General features: G+C 34.6%; 1 protein-coding gene across 1 annotated transcript in view; it reads right to left on the reverse strand.

The window, feature by feature from the left end:
• ARAP2 (ArfGAP with RhoGAP domain, ankyrin repeat and PH domain 2) overlaps window positions 1-23,036 on the reverse strand; it is a 126,663-nt gene that overhangs the window by 57,413 nt on the left and 46,214 nt on the right. The window contains exons 9-18 of the mRNA XM_075148897.1: window positions 18,517-18,632; window positions 17,172-17,371; window positions 16,330-16,415; window positions 15,461-15,643; window positions 13,121-13,295; window positions 11,421-11,555; window positions 6,351-6,495; window positions 3,867-3,969; window positions 3,020-3,218; window positions 903-966 (exon numbers count right to left, since the gene is read on the reverse strand). Coding sequence (XP_075004998.1) covers window positions 903-966; window positions 3,020-3,218; window positions 3,867-3,969; window positions 6,351-6,495; window positions 11,421-11,555; window positions 13,121-13,295; window positions 15,461-15,643; window positions 16,330-16,415; window positions 17,172-17,371; window positions 18,517-18,632 — 1,406 coding nt within the window. The remainder of the gene's footprint in view (window positions 1-902; window positions 967-3,019; window positions 3,219-3,866; window positions 3,970-6,350; window positions 6,496-11,420; window positions 11,556-13,120; window positions 13,296-15,460; window positions 15,644-16,329; window positions 16,416-17,171; window positions 17,372-18,516; window positions 18,633-23,036) is intronic.

Genomic DNA, 23,036 nt, shown 5'->3' on the forward strand with positions numbered 1-23,036 from the left:
AGAGTTAAAATTCAGAACACATAAGTTACAATGAGCTTCTCCAAGAAGTTTCTCCAACTCTAAATAGATGTCAAAGGTATCTGTGGGGTTTTTCTTCTTGTTTCCCCAACAGAGAGAAAAACAATATTGCTTTATTAAGCTATTATTGGCTGTTCAGAAGACTGTGTAAACACTGCACCACTTCTTACACAGACATTTGCCCAATAATCTATCATTGAAATAAAAAAACCCCAACCTATTACAAAATAAGAATTCTTTTCAATATTTTTACTTTCCTCTTTAAATTTGTACCCATATATGAGGCAGAAATACTCTACCTCACTTCAAGTTTTAACCTCCCATATCACTATATTTGAAAGAGACATCTCAGCAAAATATTACCTACTTGGAAGCAGACATGGACCATGTTTGCTTCACAAGTTTGTTTGTTTTTTTTTTTCTAGCTAGTATGTTGCTAACTGAGATCAGACATTACAATAAGACTAACCAGGGGACTCATACATACCTTCTCAATCCTGACCTACGCAGATTGAGACACAGAATTCTGGGACATAAGAGTGATGAAAAAAATTGAGAAGTGTGGTAAATGCTCCAAAGAGGTACTCTTTCTTTACAGGGTAAAAGAAGTTAGGTCCTATTGAAGACACTGTTATTGGCAGACTAATCTGACTGGGAATAATTTTCTCAGTGGGAAAACTGCTTTTAATTAAGCAGTACTTGTTAGCATTTCCTGACACAGACATAAAACGTAATTAATACACAAAGACTTTCCCTCCTTTAAAAAGTCTGCAAATGTACTCTCTCTAGCAACCGCAAGTGAAAAAGCTCCATGACTGATCAGCAAGAATTTGAAGACATCAGTATAAAAGCAGATCAAAGCTTTATTCAGATGGCAACCTTACCTTCCTTTTTCAACAAGCAGCAGGACGTCTATTTTCTCTCCATTTTGCATCACACTACTGATTGCTGAAAACAAAACACGTACACATTCATATGATCTACACAGACATGTATATAGACAAGCACATACATGCATACATAGATGTGTTTTTTCAAAATGATCTTCAGTGACAAAAGAAGCATGGAATTCTTAAACATTTCAAATAAAGAATGCTGTTGATAATAGAAACAAAACTCCACAAAACACTACAATACACTCACATATACAAGAAAAATTAATACAGAAGATTATAAAGAAAGGTTAAACATGTACTACTTAATGTGAAAACATGCTGCAGTGTTTTATTATATTAAAATTAAACTTGTAAATACAAGTTTTAGAAGACATAATGATACAGAAGTAAGCTGTATTTTTGAATCCATTAATTTACTTGCACTCTACTGGCTGCAGATATTTACAATAACATAATGTGAGTTATATATGATACTGTGAAGATCACTGCCACCCTTCTTTATGTTGCCTTATGCTATTCCTGCTAAAAAAAGCACCCTGCAAAACACCTACATTACACATAACACAGAAAATACATCTGGATAGTTACCATAACAGTGCTTATAAAACTATACTGTGCACTATACAAAAACCAGTAAATTAAATGTAACCTCTTTACTAATTCAAAATTCTGAAAAGTTAATTCTGTCGAAGTTTAGGTCTTGTATATAATCCACATCTTATCTCAATTAATTCCCAGAGACAGTAAAGTCCTGAATATCAATGACGCTTAACAAACATTCTGATGCATGTTATATGATGGGTTTGTACCACACATACTCCTGGCCTCATTTACATTTACTGAGTCAAATATCAAGAAGGTAAGTGACTATACTTCCACCGATGATTCATTATTTGATAATTTTCAGTTATACAATTCAGTCTTAATAGTGGAGCAGAGTTATTTCGGGGAAACCAGAAATCAAAGAAAAGATAGGAGTATGGATATATAATATTTCCAAGAATTCTCTGTTATACAACTAATATTTAAAAATCAAAACCCAAGCAAAAACAATTTTCAACTGAAAGCTGAATGTGTGTTTCATTTCTACACTTGGGTATACACAGATTTTGGATATGATTAGGGTAGGAGCAATTACAGTTGCATTATCAAAACTAATATAAGAAACAGTTCTCCTACTGCCTAACCTTTTAATTCTGAATCAAGATCAAAAAGTATTCACAAGTTAAAAGATACCTAGAGGCATAAAAATATTCCTGATTAAAAACCACCTTCACGGTGTTATTCACAGCAAATGTAAGGTGGCAGTAAATAAACAGTAGAAAGCCCAATGGCATTTAGGCAAGTTCCTGCAAAAGAGTCCATAATCTGACAGCATTTACAAAGAGGATCATCAATAAAGAGCTAAATTATTTTCTCTATGTTATTTTAATATAAAATCTCAAATTATTTTTACTTTCCTACATAACATATTGCCTTGTTCAATCTAAAAACAAGTAGGGCAGATATGCTTAAAGAGGATTCAGAGCATAATTACAGACAATGATATAAAATTGGTCATAGAAGACCATTTGTATAAATACTCTTATCTTTCCACGTCATGATATTGAGCAAAGAATATTTTTAGTATCAGAAAAAAAAAGTCTATTAGTCTGTGAAATAAGTTTTCCAAGAGAATAATATTTTTTCCAGTACACTTGAGTATTTTAAAACTAGGCCTGTCAATCATCTCAAGAACACGTTCTGCAGTGAGTATTTCTGCCCTGTCAAAAATATGAGACAATAATCCCAAAAGGTCATATATTATTATTCAATTCTGTACTCTTGTAAGAAAGATACTGCTGCAACTGGAATAAAAATTGTCTTCATTATGAAGCTCTGAAAAATCTCTCTAGCGTGTGCCACTAAGTAGGGAAAAAAGTCCAAGACAGGACTTTACTAACTCCGTATTTAGATGAGAATTGGGAGAGCATCTGGCTCATGCAAAGGAATAGTTACTGAGATGCCTAATGTTTATGACTTTAAAATGTAACAGAAATGTCCTTAACAGTGAATTAATTCCATACAGTATTTCCTGAATTTCAGATGTTAAGTAAAATTCTTACTTAGTTCTTGCAACCTCCTTAGATATATGGAATCTTCTTCAGCATTCTCCATTTCGAGACAAAAATAAAGGCTCGACTTCTCTATAGCAAACCAGCCTTTTCTCCACTGATCCAGGTTATGGCAATCTTTGTAGTACAGCTGGCCAATCAGGTCACAGTCTCTCTCTAACAAGCATTCAGCCACAGGGGGAACAAAATGCTACCAAAGAAAATGGGGTGAGTCAGATGAAGAAAAAAAACCCTCTTCCCCTAAAAAAAAACAAATCAAGACATTGCAAATCTATAAGATTCAAGGATGAAAGCCACAGTACAAAAAATAAGACTTTCAGATTTATCACTCATAACCCCATATATACACTAAATTTAAATTATAAAAATCAAGTATAACATTTTTTCCATTCATACTCCACAATTCAAACATTTTTGCTTTTTAAACTACAATTGATTTAATAAGTAATGTGACTATTAGCATTTGGTACTGTATAAAATACAGTACTGCTTTGTGAATTGTTTCAGCAAATAAAAAAAATAGAATTGCAACCATAAACAATTTAGCTGAAATAAATTCATATAGTATATGTATAGAGCATACTAGAGCACCTTTAATATATTCTTAAGGTCGGCATTAAAATGTTGCTTCAATTCCTTTTCCGTTTTATTTTATTATCTTGTTTCAAACATTAAATCACAAAAGTTATTTCTTCCTGCTGCACAAGAAACCTTTACACATGAGATAAATCAGTATTCATCAAGAATGGCTTCTCAGAGGATTTTAAGCTAACAATGACACTTTATTCTTTGTGCAAAGGCTCCTGGCCTAACTGGAAAAGATAATTATCGGTATTACCTTAGCTATTGCCCAAGTCCATTTTCTTTGTGAATATGCAGTTTCAGCTCCAAATAGAAAAACACGTTCTGACATTAAGTAGATTTCAAAGGTAAAGATGTCCCTAAAGCAAGCAAGAGAAAAAAGGCAGCTGTATTGAGTCTTCATAACAGTAGACACACACAAGTCCCATTTCTTTCTCTATTTTTTCATTATTTCATACCTATGGAATGGAATCCATTTGGATATCTCCTCCAATCTTACAAGTACAATCCAGCTAATAACTGAGTATTTTATAACACATCACAATCAAAGTGCTTTTCAGGTCAATACTATGTGTTTAGAGGCTACTGCATAATAGTTTTTTCAGTAATTCTGAAATTAATAAAAATGTTTACATATAGTCATTAAAATTCACAGGATTTTTTTGCTTTTGCAAGTTCATGTGATTTCAGCAAGCATATTTTTGTCATGCATTCAAAACATTTTGTTTAGGTTTAATATAAGCAGACCAACTCCTTGAATGGGAAGTTGTAAATAAGTTACCACAGAATCATAGAAATGTTGGTTCAAAGGGACTTTTAGATGCCACTTGCGGTCTAATCTCCTGCTCAAAGCAGAACTATCACTGAGCATAGATCAGAACAGCAATGAAAAGCCTTGAAAACCTACAAGAATGAAGACTATTTCTCTCAGCAACCTGTTCCTGTTCTCCATCACCCTTCTAAAGAAGAGGCTTTTCCTATCATCCAGCTGAACCTCCTAGGGTGAAATGCGCGGACACTGCCACTCCTTGTATCACCTGCCACCACTATGAAGAGTTTGGTTGTGTCATGTTTATGACTACCCTTTGAAGTTGCTGTAGCTCAAGAAGTTCTTAAAGTTTGGGGGGGGGGGATGTTTTCTTGTTTTTTTTTTTTTCTTTTTAAAAAGTATATCATTATTTAAACAGATGGACCCTGTTTTTTCAAATTTAACTGATAAATAATAAGGATAGTAAAAGAAGAAAAAGTAAACCAGTTGAAATTGGGGTGGAATTTGGAAAGTAAATATCATCTTGGACTTAGGGTCAGTCTTTAACCTATAAATTACGGTTCACCAATTTATAGTACAATTTCGTCTGTGACCTCTCTCTAGAATCCAAATAGATGGAGTATGCTTTTTCCTTTCAATGCTGGGGTTGAGATTTGTCTAAATCTAGAGAACTAAACATGACTCAGTTCTCTCATTTTCAATAACCACTTTGAAAATTATATGTAAATACTTAATTCTGACTAATAGAATAGACATTTTGACGATCAATTGTTTCACTACATGAAATATCAAATCTAGGCAAGTTTCTCATAAAACTATCCAATTGCATGTAAAGCACAGCAGGAGGTTAGTCATTCCCTAAAAGTGAAGTATTCAGCCAACATGTTTTTAATTTAGGTATTACCCTGAAGTGGAACCATTTGGAGATGTAGTAAGCAATAGGTTAGACTTGATGATAGAAGAAGAAAGTGTTATTTTTCTTTTTTCTGGATACCACAAAACTACGCTACTGCAGAATAGTGAAGGCCATCTCCACTGTATTTTACAGCATGTTGAGGCATCACCATATTTCAGGATTTCTCCCCTCTGCACGCCCTTTATCTCTGTAGTAGCTAAAGTCCCTTCTTCCCGTTATCTTTTCCAGAAGCTTACTGAATAGACTCTGTTTTCTTTGCAGACACTTTTTCTTTGTAACTACAAGCATTACAGGATCATACTGTAGAAAGATCTTGTTATTTTACATATGCACACATATAAAGAAATTTAGAAGGAAGTGTTATGGAGTTTGTTAGACAGGTCCAAAGTATAGTTTAGACAAAAATGTTGCCCTAAAGAAATCAAGTATCACTGGGATGCAACTCAGATTTAGATGAATTTCCACGTGATGTTTTTAATGTATAAATGGGATGAGAGAGAGTTATAAAAGAAAATAAGACCACAAAAAAAGTTGTTACTTTTAAACTAACACAATGTTCAACAGTTACACTGTTGTCCTCAACTGCAGAACAAAGAATGGGTTTCAAAGACCGATAGATCTGTGACCAAAACCAAAAGCATTGTGGGGAACTCTAATCTGCTGCATTATTATCAGGAAGAAACAAAGCAAGAATTTTGGCTTGAGGCAGAGGTCAATCCCAGAAAGAAAAATGAGTATTAATTGTTCAATTTATCATCATGTAACCTTTTAAGCACTGAGAATATGTATTACAGTTTTAATAAGAAACAGTTGTATCTAATTTATGCTGCCCTTTTAAATTACCCTAACATTTTCATTATATCACTACAAAGAAAAAAAAAAAAATCCCCAAATACCACTTAGCATTTATTTCTTGAAGCCAACATATAACAATTCAGCTTTTTTTCTAAATTGCATGTTCAAAATTCAGGAACAAATGAACCACCCTGAAAACCCAGAATAAAATCTTTGAAATACCTGAGTTTGTTTATTGAAATATTAATTTGGGAACCTACCCTCTATTTAAAAAGAAGTCTGACTTGTGCACTACAAGACAGATAACTTCATTGATGTCAATCATACCATTAGGAGTGGTAGTTTTATCATTTTCATAGTAGCTCAGAAAGCCACTTTCCAAAGTGCACCATCTTTTGTTGCAATCTGTGATTAAAGAAATAACAGAAAAGTCAGTTGGCATAATAATAAAAATTACCTCTTCCTACAGAAGTTGCCTCAGAGGATGCATAGCTCTGTTGTAACAGTTATACATTTATGACGAAATCTCAGTCTCACTGACTTCAGTGGGCCAGGAATTCAATGGCTGTGTTGATTCTACTTAACCTACAGAAACTCTAGCACATAGTAATTTAAGAAAAGAGTATTTCAAATATAACACATTTATTTTTATGTTATGAGTATATTAAATCACCTCATAAGTTAACTTTACCATTGTGTAGGGCTTTTACTTCACTTGCTGTGGAACTTGATGGGGGAAGAGCTAGTACACAACACCATGTTACATGTTTAGCAGAAAAGAGTTAAGGAAGCAAATAGAAAACATGCTACAAAGTTAGGAACACTGAAAGCTACAAGAACAATATATTCTGACAAGAGCTGATAGCAAAATGAGTGAGTGAATCACGGTATGCAGTTACAAAAAAGGGCTACTCTTTCTTTCATATTATTGGAACTAGAGGCCAAAACAAAATCTATCTATCTTCCATTGTTTGGTAATGCTCGGGTGTCCACTCACTGTCACAAGATGACGGAAAACAACTTAAGTCTTTCAAATACTCTAGAAAAAACCCATGTCATACATGCCAGAACTTGTATCCATTGCACACTACTAGAAAACACAAGAAAAACACTATCAGAAGTTGTGTTATTTAATGTGATTAAATTTTTTTTAAAAAAATATGTTACCAAAATAGTAAAAGATGACAAACTGAAGAACAGAAAAACTAATAGAACAACCCTTTCTAGGTACATCAGTGGTTGAGCTCAATTCTCTTCTACTGCAGGCCCAAGTGTCAGGTAGTAATGAAATTGTACAGAATTTATTCCTGTATACTGGGGGAGATAAATGGATACATCATAGACAGGCAGTAGCTATAGCCATTTCAGGATGGCATGTTCACATTAGAATGAATTGGAGATCTCTCTTGTTGCTACTCACATATATACCTGGCAAGGGTAAATTCATTTAGCAACACTGTAGTTTACAGAATGCTAACATTTGTAGGGTGCTTTCAACGCATAACGATTTACAGTTGCTGAGCATGGTTAAATTACCTAGTTAAGAATTCTATCTTCAAATCACTTTGAATTAGATATTTTGGAGTACCTAGTAATTGCCATCTACACTTTTTTTTAAAAAAAAAAAATACAAGGTGGAGGAAAAAAAATCTGCAGAGCAACCTAAAAGTATTATTTGGCATATTTAATTAAGACCACATGTCTACTCCCTCTTATGAACCTAAAATATGAATACAGCACATGACATAGCATATTAATGACTATTTGCTACTCGAAATATTCATGCATTCATTCTAGCTTACATATAGCTCTTAGAATATAATTTGAGGTGCATCTATTCCCACCACTGCAGAGAAGCAGGTCCTAAGAGAAGATGCTCTGTTTACTTCTACAGTCTTAAAATTCCTATACAGCTGCAAATATTCTGGTAAGGTATTTGTGAGAATTTGGTAAACAGCTCTGGAAAAAAACCACAAGAATCAGACAAAAAAACAAACCGCAGTGGTACTTAGCCAATACTTACTTTGTATGTTCTCTGATACTTCATCCAATTAGTTTTTCTGTTATTTGCTATATGATTTATACATGTTTTATACATACCTTGGTACTATTTTATTAGTATTTATTTGTATCATGCTACTTGCTATCTAGTTCTATCTATATTCTGCCTAAATATACATTTTAAATACTAAAATAAACATAAGATAAAGGGTTTGAAAATGTATAGGTTTACAGGAGTTGAGCACCAAACTTGGAGGTTTTCATTGTTTAGGGTTTTTTGACCCGCAGCTTTTCCCCTCCCATCCCCCAAAGTCTATTCTACAAAATAGCTCACTGCTTCAATATTCAATTAAACTGTTACAACTCTCAAGGACAATTTTGGAATGTCAAGACTTTTAACAGGGTTCCATAAAACCTTTTACACTAAAAACAAGCAAAAAAATCAAACCTGAGCCACTAAACCTCTAACCCTTTGCTTTTTGATCCATTGCATCAGAATAGCACCAATGTTTGAGCTCTCTTCCTGCTGATCATCAACAGCTGTTAATTAACAACTTTCCCCAAAAGTTATGCACCCCTGCTGAAACCACTGATGCTGCTATAACGAGAAGTACACACAAAGTTGCCTTACCCTCTCCTGCACTAAAATCCACATAATGAAATACTGGAATGTATTTCCAGGTATTCCACCTTGTTGTTACAAAACCTGGGTTCAGTTCACATCTCTGAATGATTTCTTCTGAATGAGTGTCCTTTTACCGTTAGGGTTCAGCCCACGAAGGGATAAGAGTTTTCTGTGACAACAAACACAGCGCTTAAATTTTCAGCCCTTGGCACTAAAGGCAAGGTTATCAACTGCCTCAGAGATTCGTAACACTGAGGAAGAACTTCACTCTAGTTTAATGGTTAGGCAGCCTAATAGGATTCTGGCTTGCATTAAAAAAAATAAAAATCAGTAGATCAAAAGCCCAATGTACTTTGGGACAGGGCCCAAAATTTAGACAAGTGCTGTAATCCCCAGTTAGAGAATGGTGCTCCCTCTCTGGCCCAGTGAGAACTCAGTTCAGAACGGCTTCAACAAGAGAGCTTATTTCTTCTCTCTGGAACTAAATAGCTAGGTCACTTCTTTGGGTAGTGCAACCTTCTTATTTGAATCTTTACAGGCAGAGGAGGGAACTGAAACTGTATCTCCCACACATTAGTACTCTAGCCATCAAATTATTTTCTGAAGACAGTAAGAAGGAAAAAGAAAATATTACCACCTATTCCCAACAATCTGCGATATGCATATCCCATATTACTTCATGTTAATGAGATTTTATAAAGGTAGAAACAGTTCTCGATGTAGGGGAAAAAATCAATACAGAAGGGAAAAAAAGATTAGGTGTTTTATGTTTTAAATAGCAAAAAAACCCTTTTGTCATAATACTTCTTACACATGGCTGAGATATATTAAAGCCCTCAGGCAAGAGCAGTTTCTAATTCAAAATTGCAGGGTTTTTTGGTTGTTGTTGAAAGGATATTATTATTACATCTTCCTCCCTTGTTCCATTTGTCATTTGTTTTCTTAAACTGCAAATGGTCAGGGAAACCTATCTTCTTATGTATCTGTAAAGCACCCATTCCAGAAACATCAGTCCTGACAAACACACGGGTAATTTAACATTAATGCAAAAACAAAGCAAACACACACCCAAAAAAAAAAAACAAACCCCGAACAAAAAAAAAACACCAAACAGCAGAACATCTACCATCTACAAGACATGGTCACAATTTCAGAGGCCAGAACCTGAGCTGAGGGAAATCTGGTTCCTTTCCATTTACTGTATGTTCCTCCAAGTAGTAAGTGCAATGCTAAGCAATAGACTACAAGCTTTCAAAGCAGCTTCATTTCTGTCCACTAAAAACTTATGATGGAAGACAGTCAAAATTCAGTTGTTTCTTGTCTGAGGGCTTTTTTCATAAATATTTAAGACATCCTACTAATGATGCTCACTCCCACTGCATGTCCCCAAGAAGTACTACAGAAGACATTCTGTGAGCATTTATACCTAAGTCTTCGATCTATACCGGTATTTACAAACTCATACTGCACTTCTAACATACCATTGTGTTAGAAGAGACCAGTAATATTGCCTTGTATCTGCTCTATACTTCTCTTAGTGGGGTCTCTTTTTTTTTTAATCTTTTTTATGAATATAGATATAGATACTGACAGCACAGAAGGTCTGCACTTACAGCAAGTAATAGTGAGGTTTGCAGTTACTCCTTTCTTTCCTGAATAAGCTCAGTGCAGTTTCAGAACAATGCTCAAGAGAGTCCTGTGCAGCAGCAGTCCTCTGCCACAACAGGTGTCTTTGTTAACAACTGCAAAGTTGCTGGGAAATGCCGGTGATCAGGCATTAGTTCTGTTGATCACCCAATGCTTTCAAGTATTTGGACCCACACTAACATACAGATTCTTCAAAAGCATATTTAAATAAGAGTTATGTGCTTTAACACGCTTCAATTCCACTAAAGATCTTAAAGGCATACACCAAGAGAATATGGACATAATCATTCAAAAATACATATATATACACCAACACAGGATGCCATGTCAAGATTTTAGGAGCAATAAACTCAACCATGAATCAGCCCAGATTTTAAAAATCCACATCATTTGTTTGTTTAGATGGAAGAAAAATATAGGCACACAACTGGGGAGAAAAAGAAAAAAAAAAGCTAAGAAAATTATCTGATAACATCTCTCAAAAAAACCCAAAAGAAATCACAGAAGACTGATATACAGAGAAGACCATGTATATCTACTGTGATATACACACATTTTCACCCCACAAAGCTCAATTTATTGTAAAGTTGTTGGAAGTGCTCATTTCCACTTGGAATACTTTTAAAATTTGCAAGCTTGAGAAATATCCTAGGTGTTACCCATTTCGACTCTTACTAAAACGTCAGTGATACTCTTAAATGATTTCTGGAATATTATCATTTTAGATGTAAACTACTTTTTGGCAGTTAGTAGCATTCATCTAAATATAATTAAAGTCAGAACTGTTTTCTAAGTGTTTTTCATTTATCAATAACTGTGGTTAACTGAATAATTTTTCAGTAGTTCAATTTTCTTCCTCTATCAACCATTGAATAAAGAGATCAAGACAATCAGTATTTTCTTTATCTGAAAGAGGTCTACCGAATCAAAAGAGGATATGTCATGTCAAAGACATTTTATCTTTTAAAAAGTAATGCAAGAAGTTAAAAAGAACCAAATTCATCCAAACCATACATATTCATGTATTATTCAAATGCATAAAGTAAGCGTGAAATACCTTCTTTTAATTTCTTCTCTGTAAGAAGCTTAGCAATATTAGAAGAAACTTTGTATAAGAATTCACAAAGAAAAGTGGAATGTGAAGAATCTTCAGAGAAGCCACTTTCAAAACAAGTATCATAGTTTGGTAAATCTATTAAAAGAAAAAAGGAGTAAGTAACATACAGAATTTCAGTTATATCAGTTATAACCGTTTCTCCACAGGTCTTTCTAATACCTTTGTAATATCTTTACTACAGCACAGATACATCTTATTGATTTATTTTTATAATTAGAGTAAAATTCTTACATATTCATCAAAAAAACATTGGTTCACATTTGTTACAACATTGCCATTGTCTACAACTGCTTGCCAATGTAATCTAAAATACGGCTTTCTGGTGTACTGAGCTTTTATTTTCATCCCTTATGTAACATACTTCAATGGAAGGGAATTGTTTCTCTTGAGGGCTTATCTAGAAGTTTACCACCAACTCTGGCAGCACACAGACAATGATTCGGAGAATCACTGTCAACCTGCAATGACCTCCCTTTCTCTGAAGAGAAGAACAAACACTAGCACCAGCATATAGTGATGCTGCCTTGGCTGGAAGACTAAAAGTAGAAAATGGTCAGAGCCAAGACAAGCAAACTTCCCTCTATAGCCTTAGGACCACTCGAGAGCATAGCTAGGAAAAAACCCATAGCTGCACGTTTGCACAGTGACTGAGCTCAACATCCTAGGATCCAGTGCCTGGCACTTGTGACAGAGCAATGCTCAAGCAGAACTTAAGGCACCGTGTTTGCTCTAGAAAGCCCTAAATCATTCCTGCATTTCCTACTAAAACTTTTGTTGTTCAGCCTATGCAGTGTTACTTTGCAGAGTGGCACAAGACAATGAAAAGTTGGTCCAGGAATATGTCCACAGTGCTGGCTGCAGAAGAGCATAGCTAATTTTTTCCAGTGTAAATCTGCATGTGAACTTTCATTCCCAGACTGCTTCAGGTATTGTACAGCTCTTTTGAAAGGTAAGCTCAGGCACATCCATACTCTACAAATTATTTATTTGTTTGTTTTTAAGAATAGCTTTCTGTTTCCAAGACCCTCATAACAGTCCCACACTGCAACCAGAACAGTTGACTTTCAAGGCCAAAGTTTATCCCGTGCTCCAAGCTGTAACAGCAGTTGTGATCTGAAAAAAAGATAGCTTGCTGGGATAGATCATATTACAGGTTTAAGAGGTGAGTTTTATTTTGGGAGGAGAGTTTGTGAAAGAACAGGTAGGGCTGTGTGTGGTAGGGGTAGATATCAATTTAAATAATTTTTAAGAAAAGACAAAGTCCCAGACAAATACTTTAGATACATGTTAACTGTATACACCCATTTTTTCTGGTGAAAGCCTGATAATGTTGGAGGAACAGAAGACATTTTTCTTCTGTGTTATAAATAAGGGTATGAGGTCTATGAGTTATCACTGGCTTTTTTATTATTTTTTTAAGTCCTAAACTTGATGTCTGAGCAAAATAAAAGTAACTTGTACACAATTACATACACTGTCTGCTGAAATACAGTTAACACCATCACAACTCCCCCACTGCTATACCACTGTTGTTCAACTCAATGCCAATTTTTCTTCTGAATTCTTTGCTTCCTTCCTTCCTTCTTTCCCTTTTGATCAATATGAAATTAGAAGATCAAAACAAAGAGAATATATCCTACCTGAAAACTTATTATGGTACAGGAATTCCATTTGCAGTCTTTGTCCAGCTTTCTTGGCTAATAAGTATGGAGTACTGTAAACAGGGTCTCCAGTAGCACACATAGCATCAGCCCCACTAAACAGCAACATCAGAGTTTCTAGCACATCTTGTTTAACTACGGCAGCACACAGGGCCTTATCATGGAGAGGGAAAATAGGAAGTCTGTGTAAATTAAAAGTAATTGGCAACAAGTACATGTGATTTAGATGCAAATCCTTTCACCTCCAATATAGTTCCCCTGCATTTTCAAAGACCATAAACATTGAGAAGTAGCACGAATCATCTAGTATGGTCTGAATCTAGAAAAAAGCAGCAATAACAAAAAAAGAAGACCCAAAAACATCATCAACCCAAACCCTGCAAGACGTTGCTGCCACAAGTTTCACTTGGGAAGGATAACATTTAATACAATTGGAATTAATACAATTGGAGGGGAAAGCTTGTTGTTTATTTACGTGAAAAATCCCCCCTCATTTTCCTTCACACATCAAACTACTAAAGAAAAAATCCAATTATTTAGACCTCAAAAGTTCAACTAAAGAAACAAGATTTGATCCTTACACTTTATTACTAGGAAACACTGAAATTTTCAAAAACTATTTTTCAAAACTATGGTCACAGTTCAATAAGGCAACTATTCTTTAGGGTATCTTCATACTTGATCATCATCTTTGAGATTTAAAGATCTCACTGCATCCTAAAACATCATCCCCTTTCATTTTTATATACACAAAAGACACACACATTTTTTCTTTCAAAATGTTGGTCCAAAACCTTAAAACCAGGAGTAGCTACACAATTACAGCAATTTATTCCATAACAATTTCTATGATTTAGTATGTATTTAAATTATTTACTTAATGAATGAGTTTTTCTGAAATGATTAAGGCAGAAGTCACTCAACAGAAGAAGAGTACTACTCTAAAATTCAGCTGCTCTAATAAACACATAAGCATCCAGTAGGCGCAAGATGACAGGGCAGACCATTCAGTAAAAGTTCTAGAATTACTTGGCAATGACCACCTTATTACAGGGTAATTTCATGTCTCTATAGTGAATTTGACCATTATATCCGGTATTTTTTCCCAGTAGTTAAATGATTAATTGACAGACACCCTTCCCCCATCACCAACAAAAACCCCAGACTTCAGAAAAATCAAGCCTGTAAAACAGAGCTATTTTCTGTGGTCCACAGTTACAATATTAAATAAAGTCTCTTGCACAGCGGCTACCAGTAAGTAGAAAACAATCCAAATGTTTTACTTTGCAAAGACATAAAGAGTTCCCCATGAAGCCCAAAAATGTTTCCCAATTCCAATGAAATGCAGAAACCCTAAATTCAAGCTATACAGTGAGATGGTTCTATACTTTGGCTAGAAGTGTTTTAATGACAACTATTCTTATACGTCCTTATTTTAACTTCTTATGTGTGTAACTAACATACAACTTACAGAATGTATGGAAAATAACACTTTCTTTTTGACACAATAACTACTGAACAAATGAGACCTCTCTAGTTCAGACCACAATCACTTTTTAATGTTACTGCCTCCCCACAATCTCTGTATACCCGTTGAGACAATTTGACTCATGCAATTGAATGCATTAGCATTGTAAGAATATATGCATTTAAACTGTTCTATATTCATAAACCCTAAACAATCACGACTCTGAAATCATTAGATATTAGAAGTCAGTCAAATGGATATCAAAAATTACACAGAAATTGGTAATTATAATTAGCATTTTCCACTTTATAACTGCAAAGAATGTGTGTTATTTGTGTAAAAGGAAACAGTGAGAACACACATTTTTCATCATTAATTTTAGCTTGTTTCATTTCCAATTAGCTACAAGCTACTATATAAGTGTGCACGAGCTACTTTCACCACTGATAACACTGAATTGTCTAATGTACTGGAACAGTAGATGTCAGACATATAAGATATCAAAAACACATAGAAAGGGAATCTAAAGAAGTGAAGTGGGAATTTGCATCCCTAGAGTGTGCATTTGAAGAAAAATGAAGAACCATATTCATTGATGGCTCTGGAAGACATATTACAGGCACCATATAGGTACCATAACCTTTTACAAACAAACTAACTGGAAAAACTAGGAACTAAGAAATCATGAAATGACTCCTGTAAAGACTCCAAAACAACCCTTATTCAGCTCTGTGAGAATGTCACTCAGAATTCTGAATTTATTTCTCAACAATTTAACAAGATGACCAAATTGCACACAGATACAATACAATACAAAAGGTGTGGTATGGGCTTACCCATTCTAATATTACCTTATTCAACTGTTCCTTGGTTTTGTAGGAAAAAGGCGCTTTCCTGAATTTTCCCTCTTTGTATTTTTGTGTAATGAATGCTATCCTTTTTTCTGCAGGGGCATCCATATGCAGCTCTTCATCTGGAGGAAGATTTCCTGCCCAAAAACTGTTTGCCCTCTTATTTCCAATGATGATAAAGAGCTGGATGAGGTGCAAGAAAAAAAACAAGTAAAATAGCGTGAAGGATATGAAGCTAGCCTCTAAATAGTTCTCAGCTGCTAAAAGTTGAAAGTTATTAAAGAAAGGAAAATTGCCTGCAGGAGATTAAATGGAAGCCTCTCTCAGTCACTGCATATGGTCATCTATAAATGAATAATAAAGTCCATAGTCATCATTTACCATCAATAGCAACTAACCTTTCCAAGGCTAACCAGTTACAATATTTCAATACATATTAGAAAATATCAGTAAAAGGTCAGAGAAGACTAGCATATGTTTTAAAGAAAACACTGATGACTCAACCCTCTCTATCAGCACCACTTTTTAACACCCCAAGCAGCTAAACTGGTAGTGAGAAGTTTCCTTTCTTTTCCCCTTCCCAATATTGCCCATCATGATTGCTCTCCAAAAGCATTTTCTTTCTTTTTCCTCCAAAAAACTAGATGCTTGGAGAAATATAAGAGGAACTGTACAGATAGTTATCAAAACAAATGAGTATTTTGAATGACACAAAGGTAAATTTTTCCCAGAAACATCAACTTTACTCTAACAGCAACATGTTATTTAGCAGCTGTACGTTCAGTTTTCTTGTGAGTAAAGCGATGAATGACTCCTATTCATACAGTAGTTTTCAAGACGGAACAAAGAGTTAGAATATCACAACATACCTCAATAAGTTCATTGCTCCAAATGCTGGCATCCATTTTTAGACTCCGGACCTTTGAATCTCTTGGTCCTAAAGATCTGTGCTGTCCTGAAAATCCAAGAGTATTTTTACTTAATGAAAGCACTTAAACTGGGTTTTTCTTCTGCTGAGGTAACAAAAATATTTAATGAAGACAGATTTATTCTAATTGCTATTTTTAAAAAAGGGTGGGTTTGACATTTGAATATAAATTAAAAGCACCAACTCTCCTCTCCCCCCCCCCCAAAAAAAAAAGTAGATTGCATTTGATAGTAATCAATAAACAAAGTAGGCTGTCTGATGTAGCATACTTTTGGGAAGGTTTGTTTTGAAAGAAAGTCTAGAGTTATAAACTATTTTCCTGAATCTACTGCTTAAGCACATATTTAAATATAAAACATGATAGAACCAGATTTTTATTAGTATCTCAAAAAGCTATTCCTATTGACATTAAAATATGCCCTGATGTAACAGAATTAATATCCCAAATTTATACACTGAAAATTGTTATCCTTTGGCATCCAGCCTTGAAAAGCCAGCCATTTCCCATGAAGTGCTAGTGTGTCTTAATTTCCACTAATTGTGAAGGATTATTCATCTGAGGGCAACCAATCACCTTACAGACCTGTCATTTATGCATGGAAGTGCTTTAGAATAAGGATGACCTTGGTATTAAAAAAATCAAAAGTTATGTTCACTTTTTGTTTGTCAAAACTTTCACAAGGGTGGCACTGTAAAAATAAAAGCAGCCAATTCAAGGACATACACAGATATGCAAATATGACATTTTGTAGAACCCACACAGCCTGTCATTAATTACTCTACCTGCGCACTTCTTACAAATGACAACACAGAGATTGATGGATGCCCAGTCAGGACTGGGAGCTTTACAGTCAGCACAGCTCCTGTTGGACTCATTGAACCAAATCTTCTCAGCTACTTCATAATCAGACAGAGTTTCTGCTATCGATTGCTGCAGTGCTTCAATCCAGTCTTGTTTCTCTCTTTCCGACTCTGCTGTAAAGCTGAAACAATTGACTTCTCTGTGTTATTGATCTTTATTTTAAAGCCCAATTAAACATAGTCTGTAGTCTCTCTTATTTATTACATTTACACTTGAAATCACAGTCAAAAAAAAAACTAAGATGGAATGTATTATTTTGTACTTTTAGTTAGTGAAAACTCCCTCTGTTTTTGTGTTGTTTTCAACAAAACCACTACAAGCACGAGCTATTTAGGTTTTGTAATGCTCAAGTTATGTTCCTGAGTCACTTTCAATCTTTTTAGATTACCACATACCAAACTTAAAGCCTGAACTTTAACAAGAGCATAGAATGATCTAAGGAAACACAGAGACTTACTGAGGAGTAAAATCGGATTTGCTAACTACAACAGCCAAAAAATGCTTTTCATTTAAATTGATTTTTTTGAAAAATATGAATAATAATAAGCAAACACCAACATGGGATGGCTTACAGAAAGTCAAAGAACTAGCTATCTACCAACTAGCCACAGATTCAAATCACTGATCAAGACTAATTTACCTGCTACTCTAGTCAACTGAGAATGAAAGGAAATTCTTTGCTAACATTTAGCAAGCCCAGGAGAACAAAGTGATTTCTTCTTCTCTTGCATTACTGAGATTTCATTTAAGAAACGCTACAACACTTAACAAAAGGCTTTTATTACCATATACTTTTATTTTCTCAAAAATCATTACAAGTCATAGCATCAGCCAAAGTGAAACTTTCTACTGATTTCAATGGAGGATTTCTACAAGGGATGGCACATGATTGATTCTTTTCTTTTTGAATAAAATGCTTAATATTAAATGGATGCAGCATTATTTCACTACTGCAGTTTATTATTCTTTAAGATGGAGTCAAGTGACTTTTTTTTTTCTTCTGCCCTTGCACAGAATGAACAAAGAAGACTATATAAAAATACGAATCTGTGGGCATAGGTTGTCTAGTCAGGGAGGTAACAGATGAAGCACATAGCTTAACAAAAGAAAAGAAAATCCTTCTCTTTTTAAAAAAAATGCTGAGCATTCTTAATAAAAACATTACCTTTTCATCCAAACTAGATAAGTCACTGTAGTATGACGCAAGTATTTCTTTAGTGCATTAGTTATTTGCATATTTTGTAATATAAATATTAAAGTTCTCACCTAAAGCTTTTATAAGGAGTAATTATTTCAAAAGATTGCTTTGCAGTCCGATCCACTTGTTTTACATTTGCCACATTCATAGGGATTAAAGTGATACCAAATCCTGTCTTAAAATCCTAGGGAAAAGACAACAGAAGTTCAGGGTTTTATCATTCAAGAATCAAACGTATAGAACAATTAAATCAGCACGGTCCAAAAATCCAAGGTCAGTAATACACATTTTGGCCACAACATGCAAGCTGCTTCTAATTCATCAATGGATAAATAAACCCATACTAAATTTTGTCCAAACACTACACTTCTAATTGCTGAAATGACCTTACTTGACTGTTAGTAAGAGGAAAAATGCACACTGTAACTATTAACAAAGGAAAAAAAAAGGTTAAATAACAAATTGGTTAAAATGTGGATCCAAAACTATGGAAGTACCTAGCTTAAATGACCCTTTAGTGACTATATAATGTTTATGCATCTAAATTCTTCTCATTAACAGCAGTTTTGCCTCCTTTTAAACAGACTGTTTTAACAAAATAAAATATAGTATGTATAAAATTCTTTCTTAAACCTTTGGTTGCTCTTGCTTCTGATGTATTACATGAACTAAACATGTCAAACATGTCTTTGAAAAAAAAGTCTTATACAGCAGCTAAAATAGACAAAGGGTTATCTGTGACTCAATTATTAGAAATGCTAAGCATTTTTGCTATAAACCAAGAAAAACTATTTTTTCCCCCTGCAGGAACAATGTACTTAAAATAAAAATCAATCTTACATTAACATAGTTGGGAAATAAAATGCTCAGTGAGCTCTTGTGAGGCTCTCTCAAATGCATCATTTTGGAAACACTGATAGGCACGTATGTTATTTCTGATCTATTCAGAACACCATCAGTATCTCCTTCTTAAACTGATTTAGATGTTCATCCAATAGTAGTCACTTTCACAAGTTTAATTTCTGGAAATACTAGCATACTTCTTGGAAACAAAACCAAACTACATCACCCAAGCAAAAAGCCAAATCCACATATCTTACCATCTGCAAGACGTTCACTAAGTTACCTCCCACATAACAAGTAGTTGGGTATGGGCTGATAAAAATATGAGCACGGGAGGGGAAAAGCTTCAGAGTTACCTGCCTGTGCAGAGGGGATTTTTTTCTAGTAAATACATATTTAAACCTGAATCACTGACAAGTTGTTCTTCACATGATTTTCAAATTTTGTCAGCATTAAAGCTCATATGGAGAAGATACTTCACAAAACTCTTTTCACTTCATTCCCCTATTTCAGGTATAAGCAAATAAAAATATCATTTTAGCCATGATTGATAAGGCTAAATCTGACATAAAAGACACATATGGGTCTATGCACAAGTGGAAGTACTAATTATATCACATTAGGGTAACAAAGGGCATTGAAGAGAATTATGCCCCAAAAGGCATTATAGTGTCCATTTTAAGCCAAGATTTTAAAAATGCTGTAATTTCCACTAATTAAACATAGTGTGAGATTAAGTCAGCTAATGTTTCTTTGCCAGACTTCTTATTAAGAATTTTTATTTTTTTTTACCTTCCGTTACCTTTGACAGTAACTGTGTGAAACCCAGGTGTGGATCTCAGCACAAACCTTTATAAAAAGTAGTAACTTTTCAACAAGTACCCTGGCTTAGCCACTCCTCATATAATATATTTTTTTAATACTTCTACCTTTCTTCTACCCTCATATCCTGTAACATAGACATTTTTATTCTTCCCCCCTCATCTTCAGCCCCCACCTTATTTTCCTATAAATCAATGGTTTTCATACTGACACATCTGCCTTAGAAGAGAGCAGAGAGTTCTGTGAAGCCTACACAGTTCCTAATTCATCCTCAAAGATCTGTTCTATGGGAAAGGAGGGGGCAGAATAATCTCTTTTCGAGTATGAACTTGACAGCATGCTCTGTAGCAGTGAAGCATTCTTAAAGTCAGACATCACCAGTAAGAAAAACAGAAGCATGAAATATAGGGTAAAAAAAAGTATTGAGGATAGAAAAATACTAAATTTTTATTTCTATTAGCAGCAGTGTCTTAAATCAAATGAGAAAAATGAAAAAAAAAAACCTTTCACTTTCTAGAATTAAATGGTTTGCACTTCCGAGATGTAAACTGGATGCAGGTTTAATTTGCTGGTTTCAATTATTTCAAATAATTGGCCTTAAGAAGTCCTGATGTTTGAAGGACAGGTAACAAGACTATACTTGTACCTGAACAACAGTGCAATGCATTCTTTGTTTATTAAAAAACAGCTGAATGACTGCCAGAAGCCATGATTAATAGGAGTTCAATATACTCTTAGGTCCAGATTAGAATTTACTGAAGGTAAATGATGAGTAATGAAGACGACTGAAATAATAACTACCATATTGAGCCAAATCAAAAGTTCACCTAGTACAGTAGTTTGCCTTTAGGCACTTGCTACTGGCAACTGTCATAAAAAGAATGTAAATAAGAAAAGGTACATTCTCATCTTCCCAAATAAGCTTCCAGCAATCTAAGGACTTCCAGCTCAGAAAGTCCCTGAACAAACAGTTGCAGCCAAGTCATCATACTTACTAGCCATTGACAGCCATATCCTCAAGGAATTTAAACAAATTCATGCTTTGAGGCCTCCGCAGCATCCTACTCCATAAATCTCCCAAATACTAATTGTGCAAGAAAGTAGTTCCTTTTGTGCATGTAAGTTGTTTTTTTTTTCCGATAACCAAGGTTTTCATTACATGACATTAGAGAAAAAAAAACAGTAACTAAGCTTTATTCATCTACCTATTCCATACCGTTCCTTCTTGAAAATGTCTATCCTATATTCCCTTTAGTCTCTTCTTTTTTATTCCTTCAAACAGCTAGCTGCACCCACTTTCCTTGGAGCAAAGAGGGAGCAGGCTGCATGGGAGCATCCTGCAGGCCAGAGATCGCACACATTTATGTCTGTGAAGACAGACACCAAACTTTGTTGTACTGAACTTAAGAATGCAGAACTAAGAAAGCATTCTAGAAATGAAATGCATTAATTTCAAAGTCTTTACTTTATCTGGAGCACAAACCCCCCAAAATTTGCACATGTACCCAGTGTACGAACAATCCCACTGAAGAGAGAATAACTATTATCACGTTTTAAATTCAGCAAGTGCTTAAGAACTTACAATACTGAATTTCAGTGTGAGGAATGTCAGAAAGGTTAAGAAATTAGAAGCGAGGAATATACTTTTCAGAACTGAAGGTGGTGGCAAATTAACCAATTTCATTGGTACATTACAGTGACGTTATTTCCGTAATGGTCCAAACAAACACTTTACGGTAACTGTACCACACTTGGCATAAACCAGGCTTTGTGAGCGACAGGTACACTGGAATCTAATTTTCAAGGTTCAGAATTATATGCTTTCAGGAGTGCAGTCTTCTTCTCTTCTTCAGAAACAGAAGTGGGAATTGGTACAGGAAGAAAGAAATGCTCCACTTCAAAAGATAAATTCATTCACTTTGAGTGCACAAGAGGACAATAGGGCCATTAAAGCGCTATACAAAATGTACTGACAGCAAGACCAAGCAGTATCTTTTCAGAATAAGAATTGTCTTACTTCTGCTGAAAGCTCATCGTTTCAGATAGATTAAACTGCGTTAGACTTTCTGACAAACGAAGAAAAGTTTAAGAAGATTCAAAAATGGACAGAGACAGCTGAGGGTTTGTTTTTTCTTTTTTAAATATAGTTATGTCTTAAATGACTCTATTTATACTACCTTCATCAATTTGAAGAAAGGTTGAAAAATGGGTTGACAATAAGAGCTTTTTTAAAAAAAACAACAAAACAACCAAATTCTTTAGAGATATAATAATATATCAGAAGTATTCACCAAACAGCACAGTTAACTAAAGGCTAAAAATACTAATAGGGACAAGTAGTTAACTATGAGATGAGTACTGGCTTTCTGGTAAGCTGCTGTTCCTTCCTGAAGGAGGAATGATTATAATGTGTGAGTCCTCCTGTCATTATCACCCCTGTCTAAAAAAGACAACTTGTCATCTGTATATAAACTGTGAAATTATGTAACTTCTTTTTTTTTAAACATACCTTTAATGTGTATCTATAAAGTGCCTATCAGTGTACAAAATTGCTTTCTCTGTTTTGTATTATCTTTTCATAGACAAAAGCTACCCTGAGACAGGCTTTACTAACCTTTCTTTGATTCTATTCTGGATGAAATTCAAGGAGCTTCAAAATTAGTCTCATACCTTTTCTAACATATCACCACTGTTTTACAGACACAGAAATTTTCAGAGTTGCTGAACACATTACTTTTGGTATGTTGTCTTAAAAAGACAGGCCTAGGCATCTTTCTCTATGGAATTGTTAAACAAATCCGTAATCAGAGGCTGAAGCTTGTGGCTCTCAGTTAATGAACAGACCTTCTCTACAAAACTACTACTCTTCTCCCTGGCTCTCCCTTTTTCTTTCTTTTTTTATTTTTTCCCTTCCACTCAGTTT

The sequence above is a fragment of the Calonectris borealis genome, chromosome 4 (genome assembly GCF_964195595.1).
Source record: "Calonectris borealis chromosome 4, bCalBor7.hap1.2, whole genome shotgun sequence".
Classification (NCBI taxonomy): domain Eukaryota; kingdom Metazoa; phylum Chordata; class Aves; order Procellariiformes; family Procellariidae; genus Calonectris; species Calonectris borealis.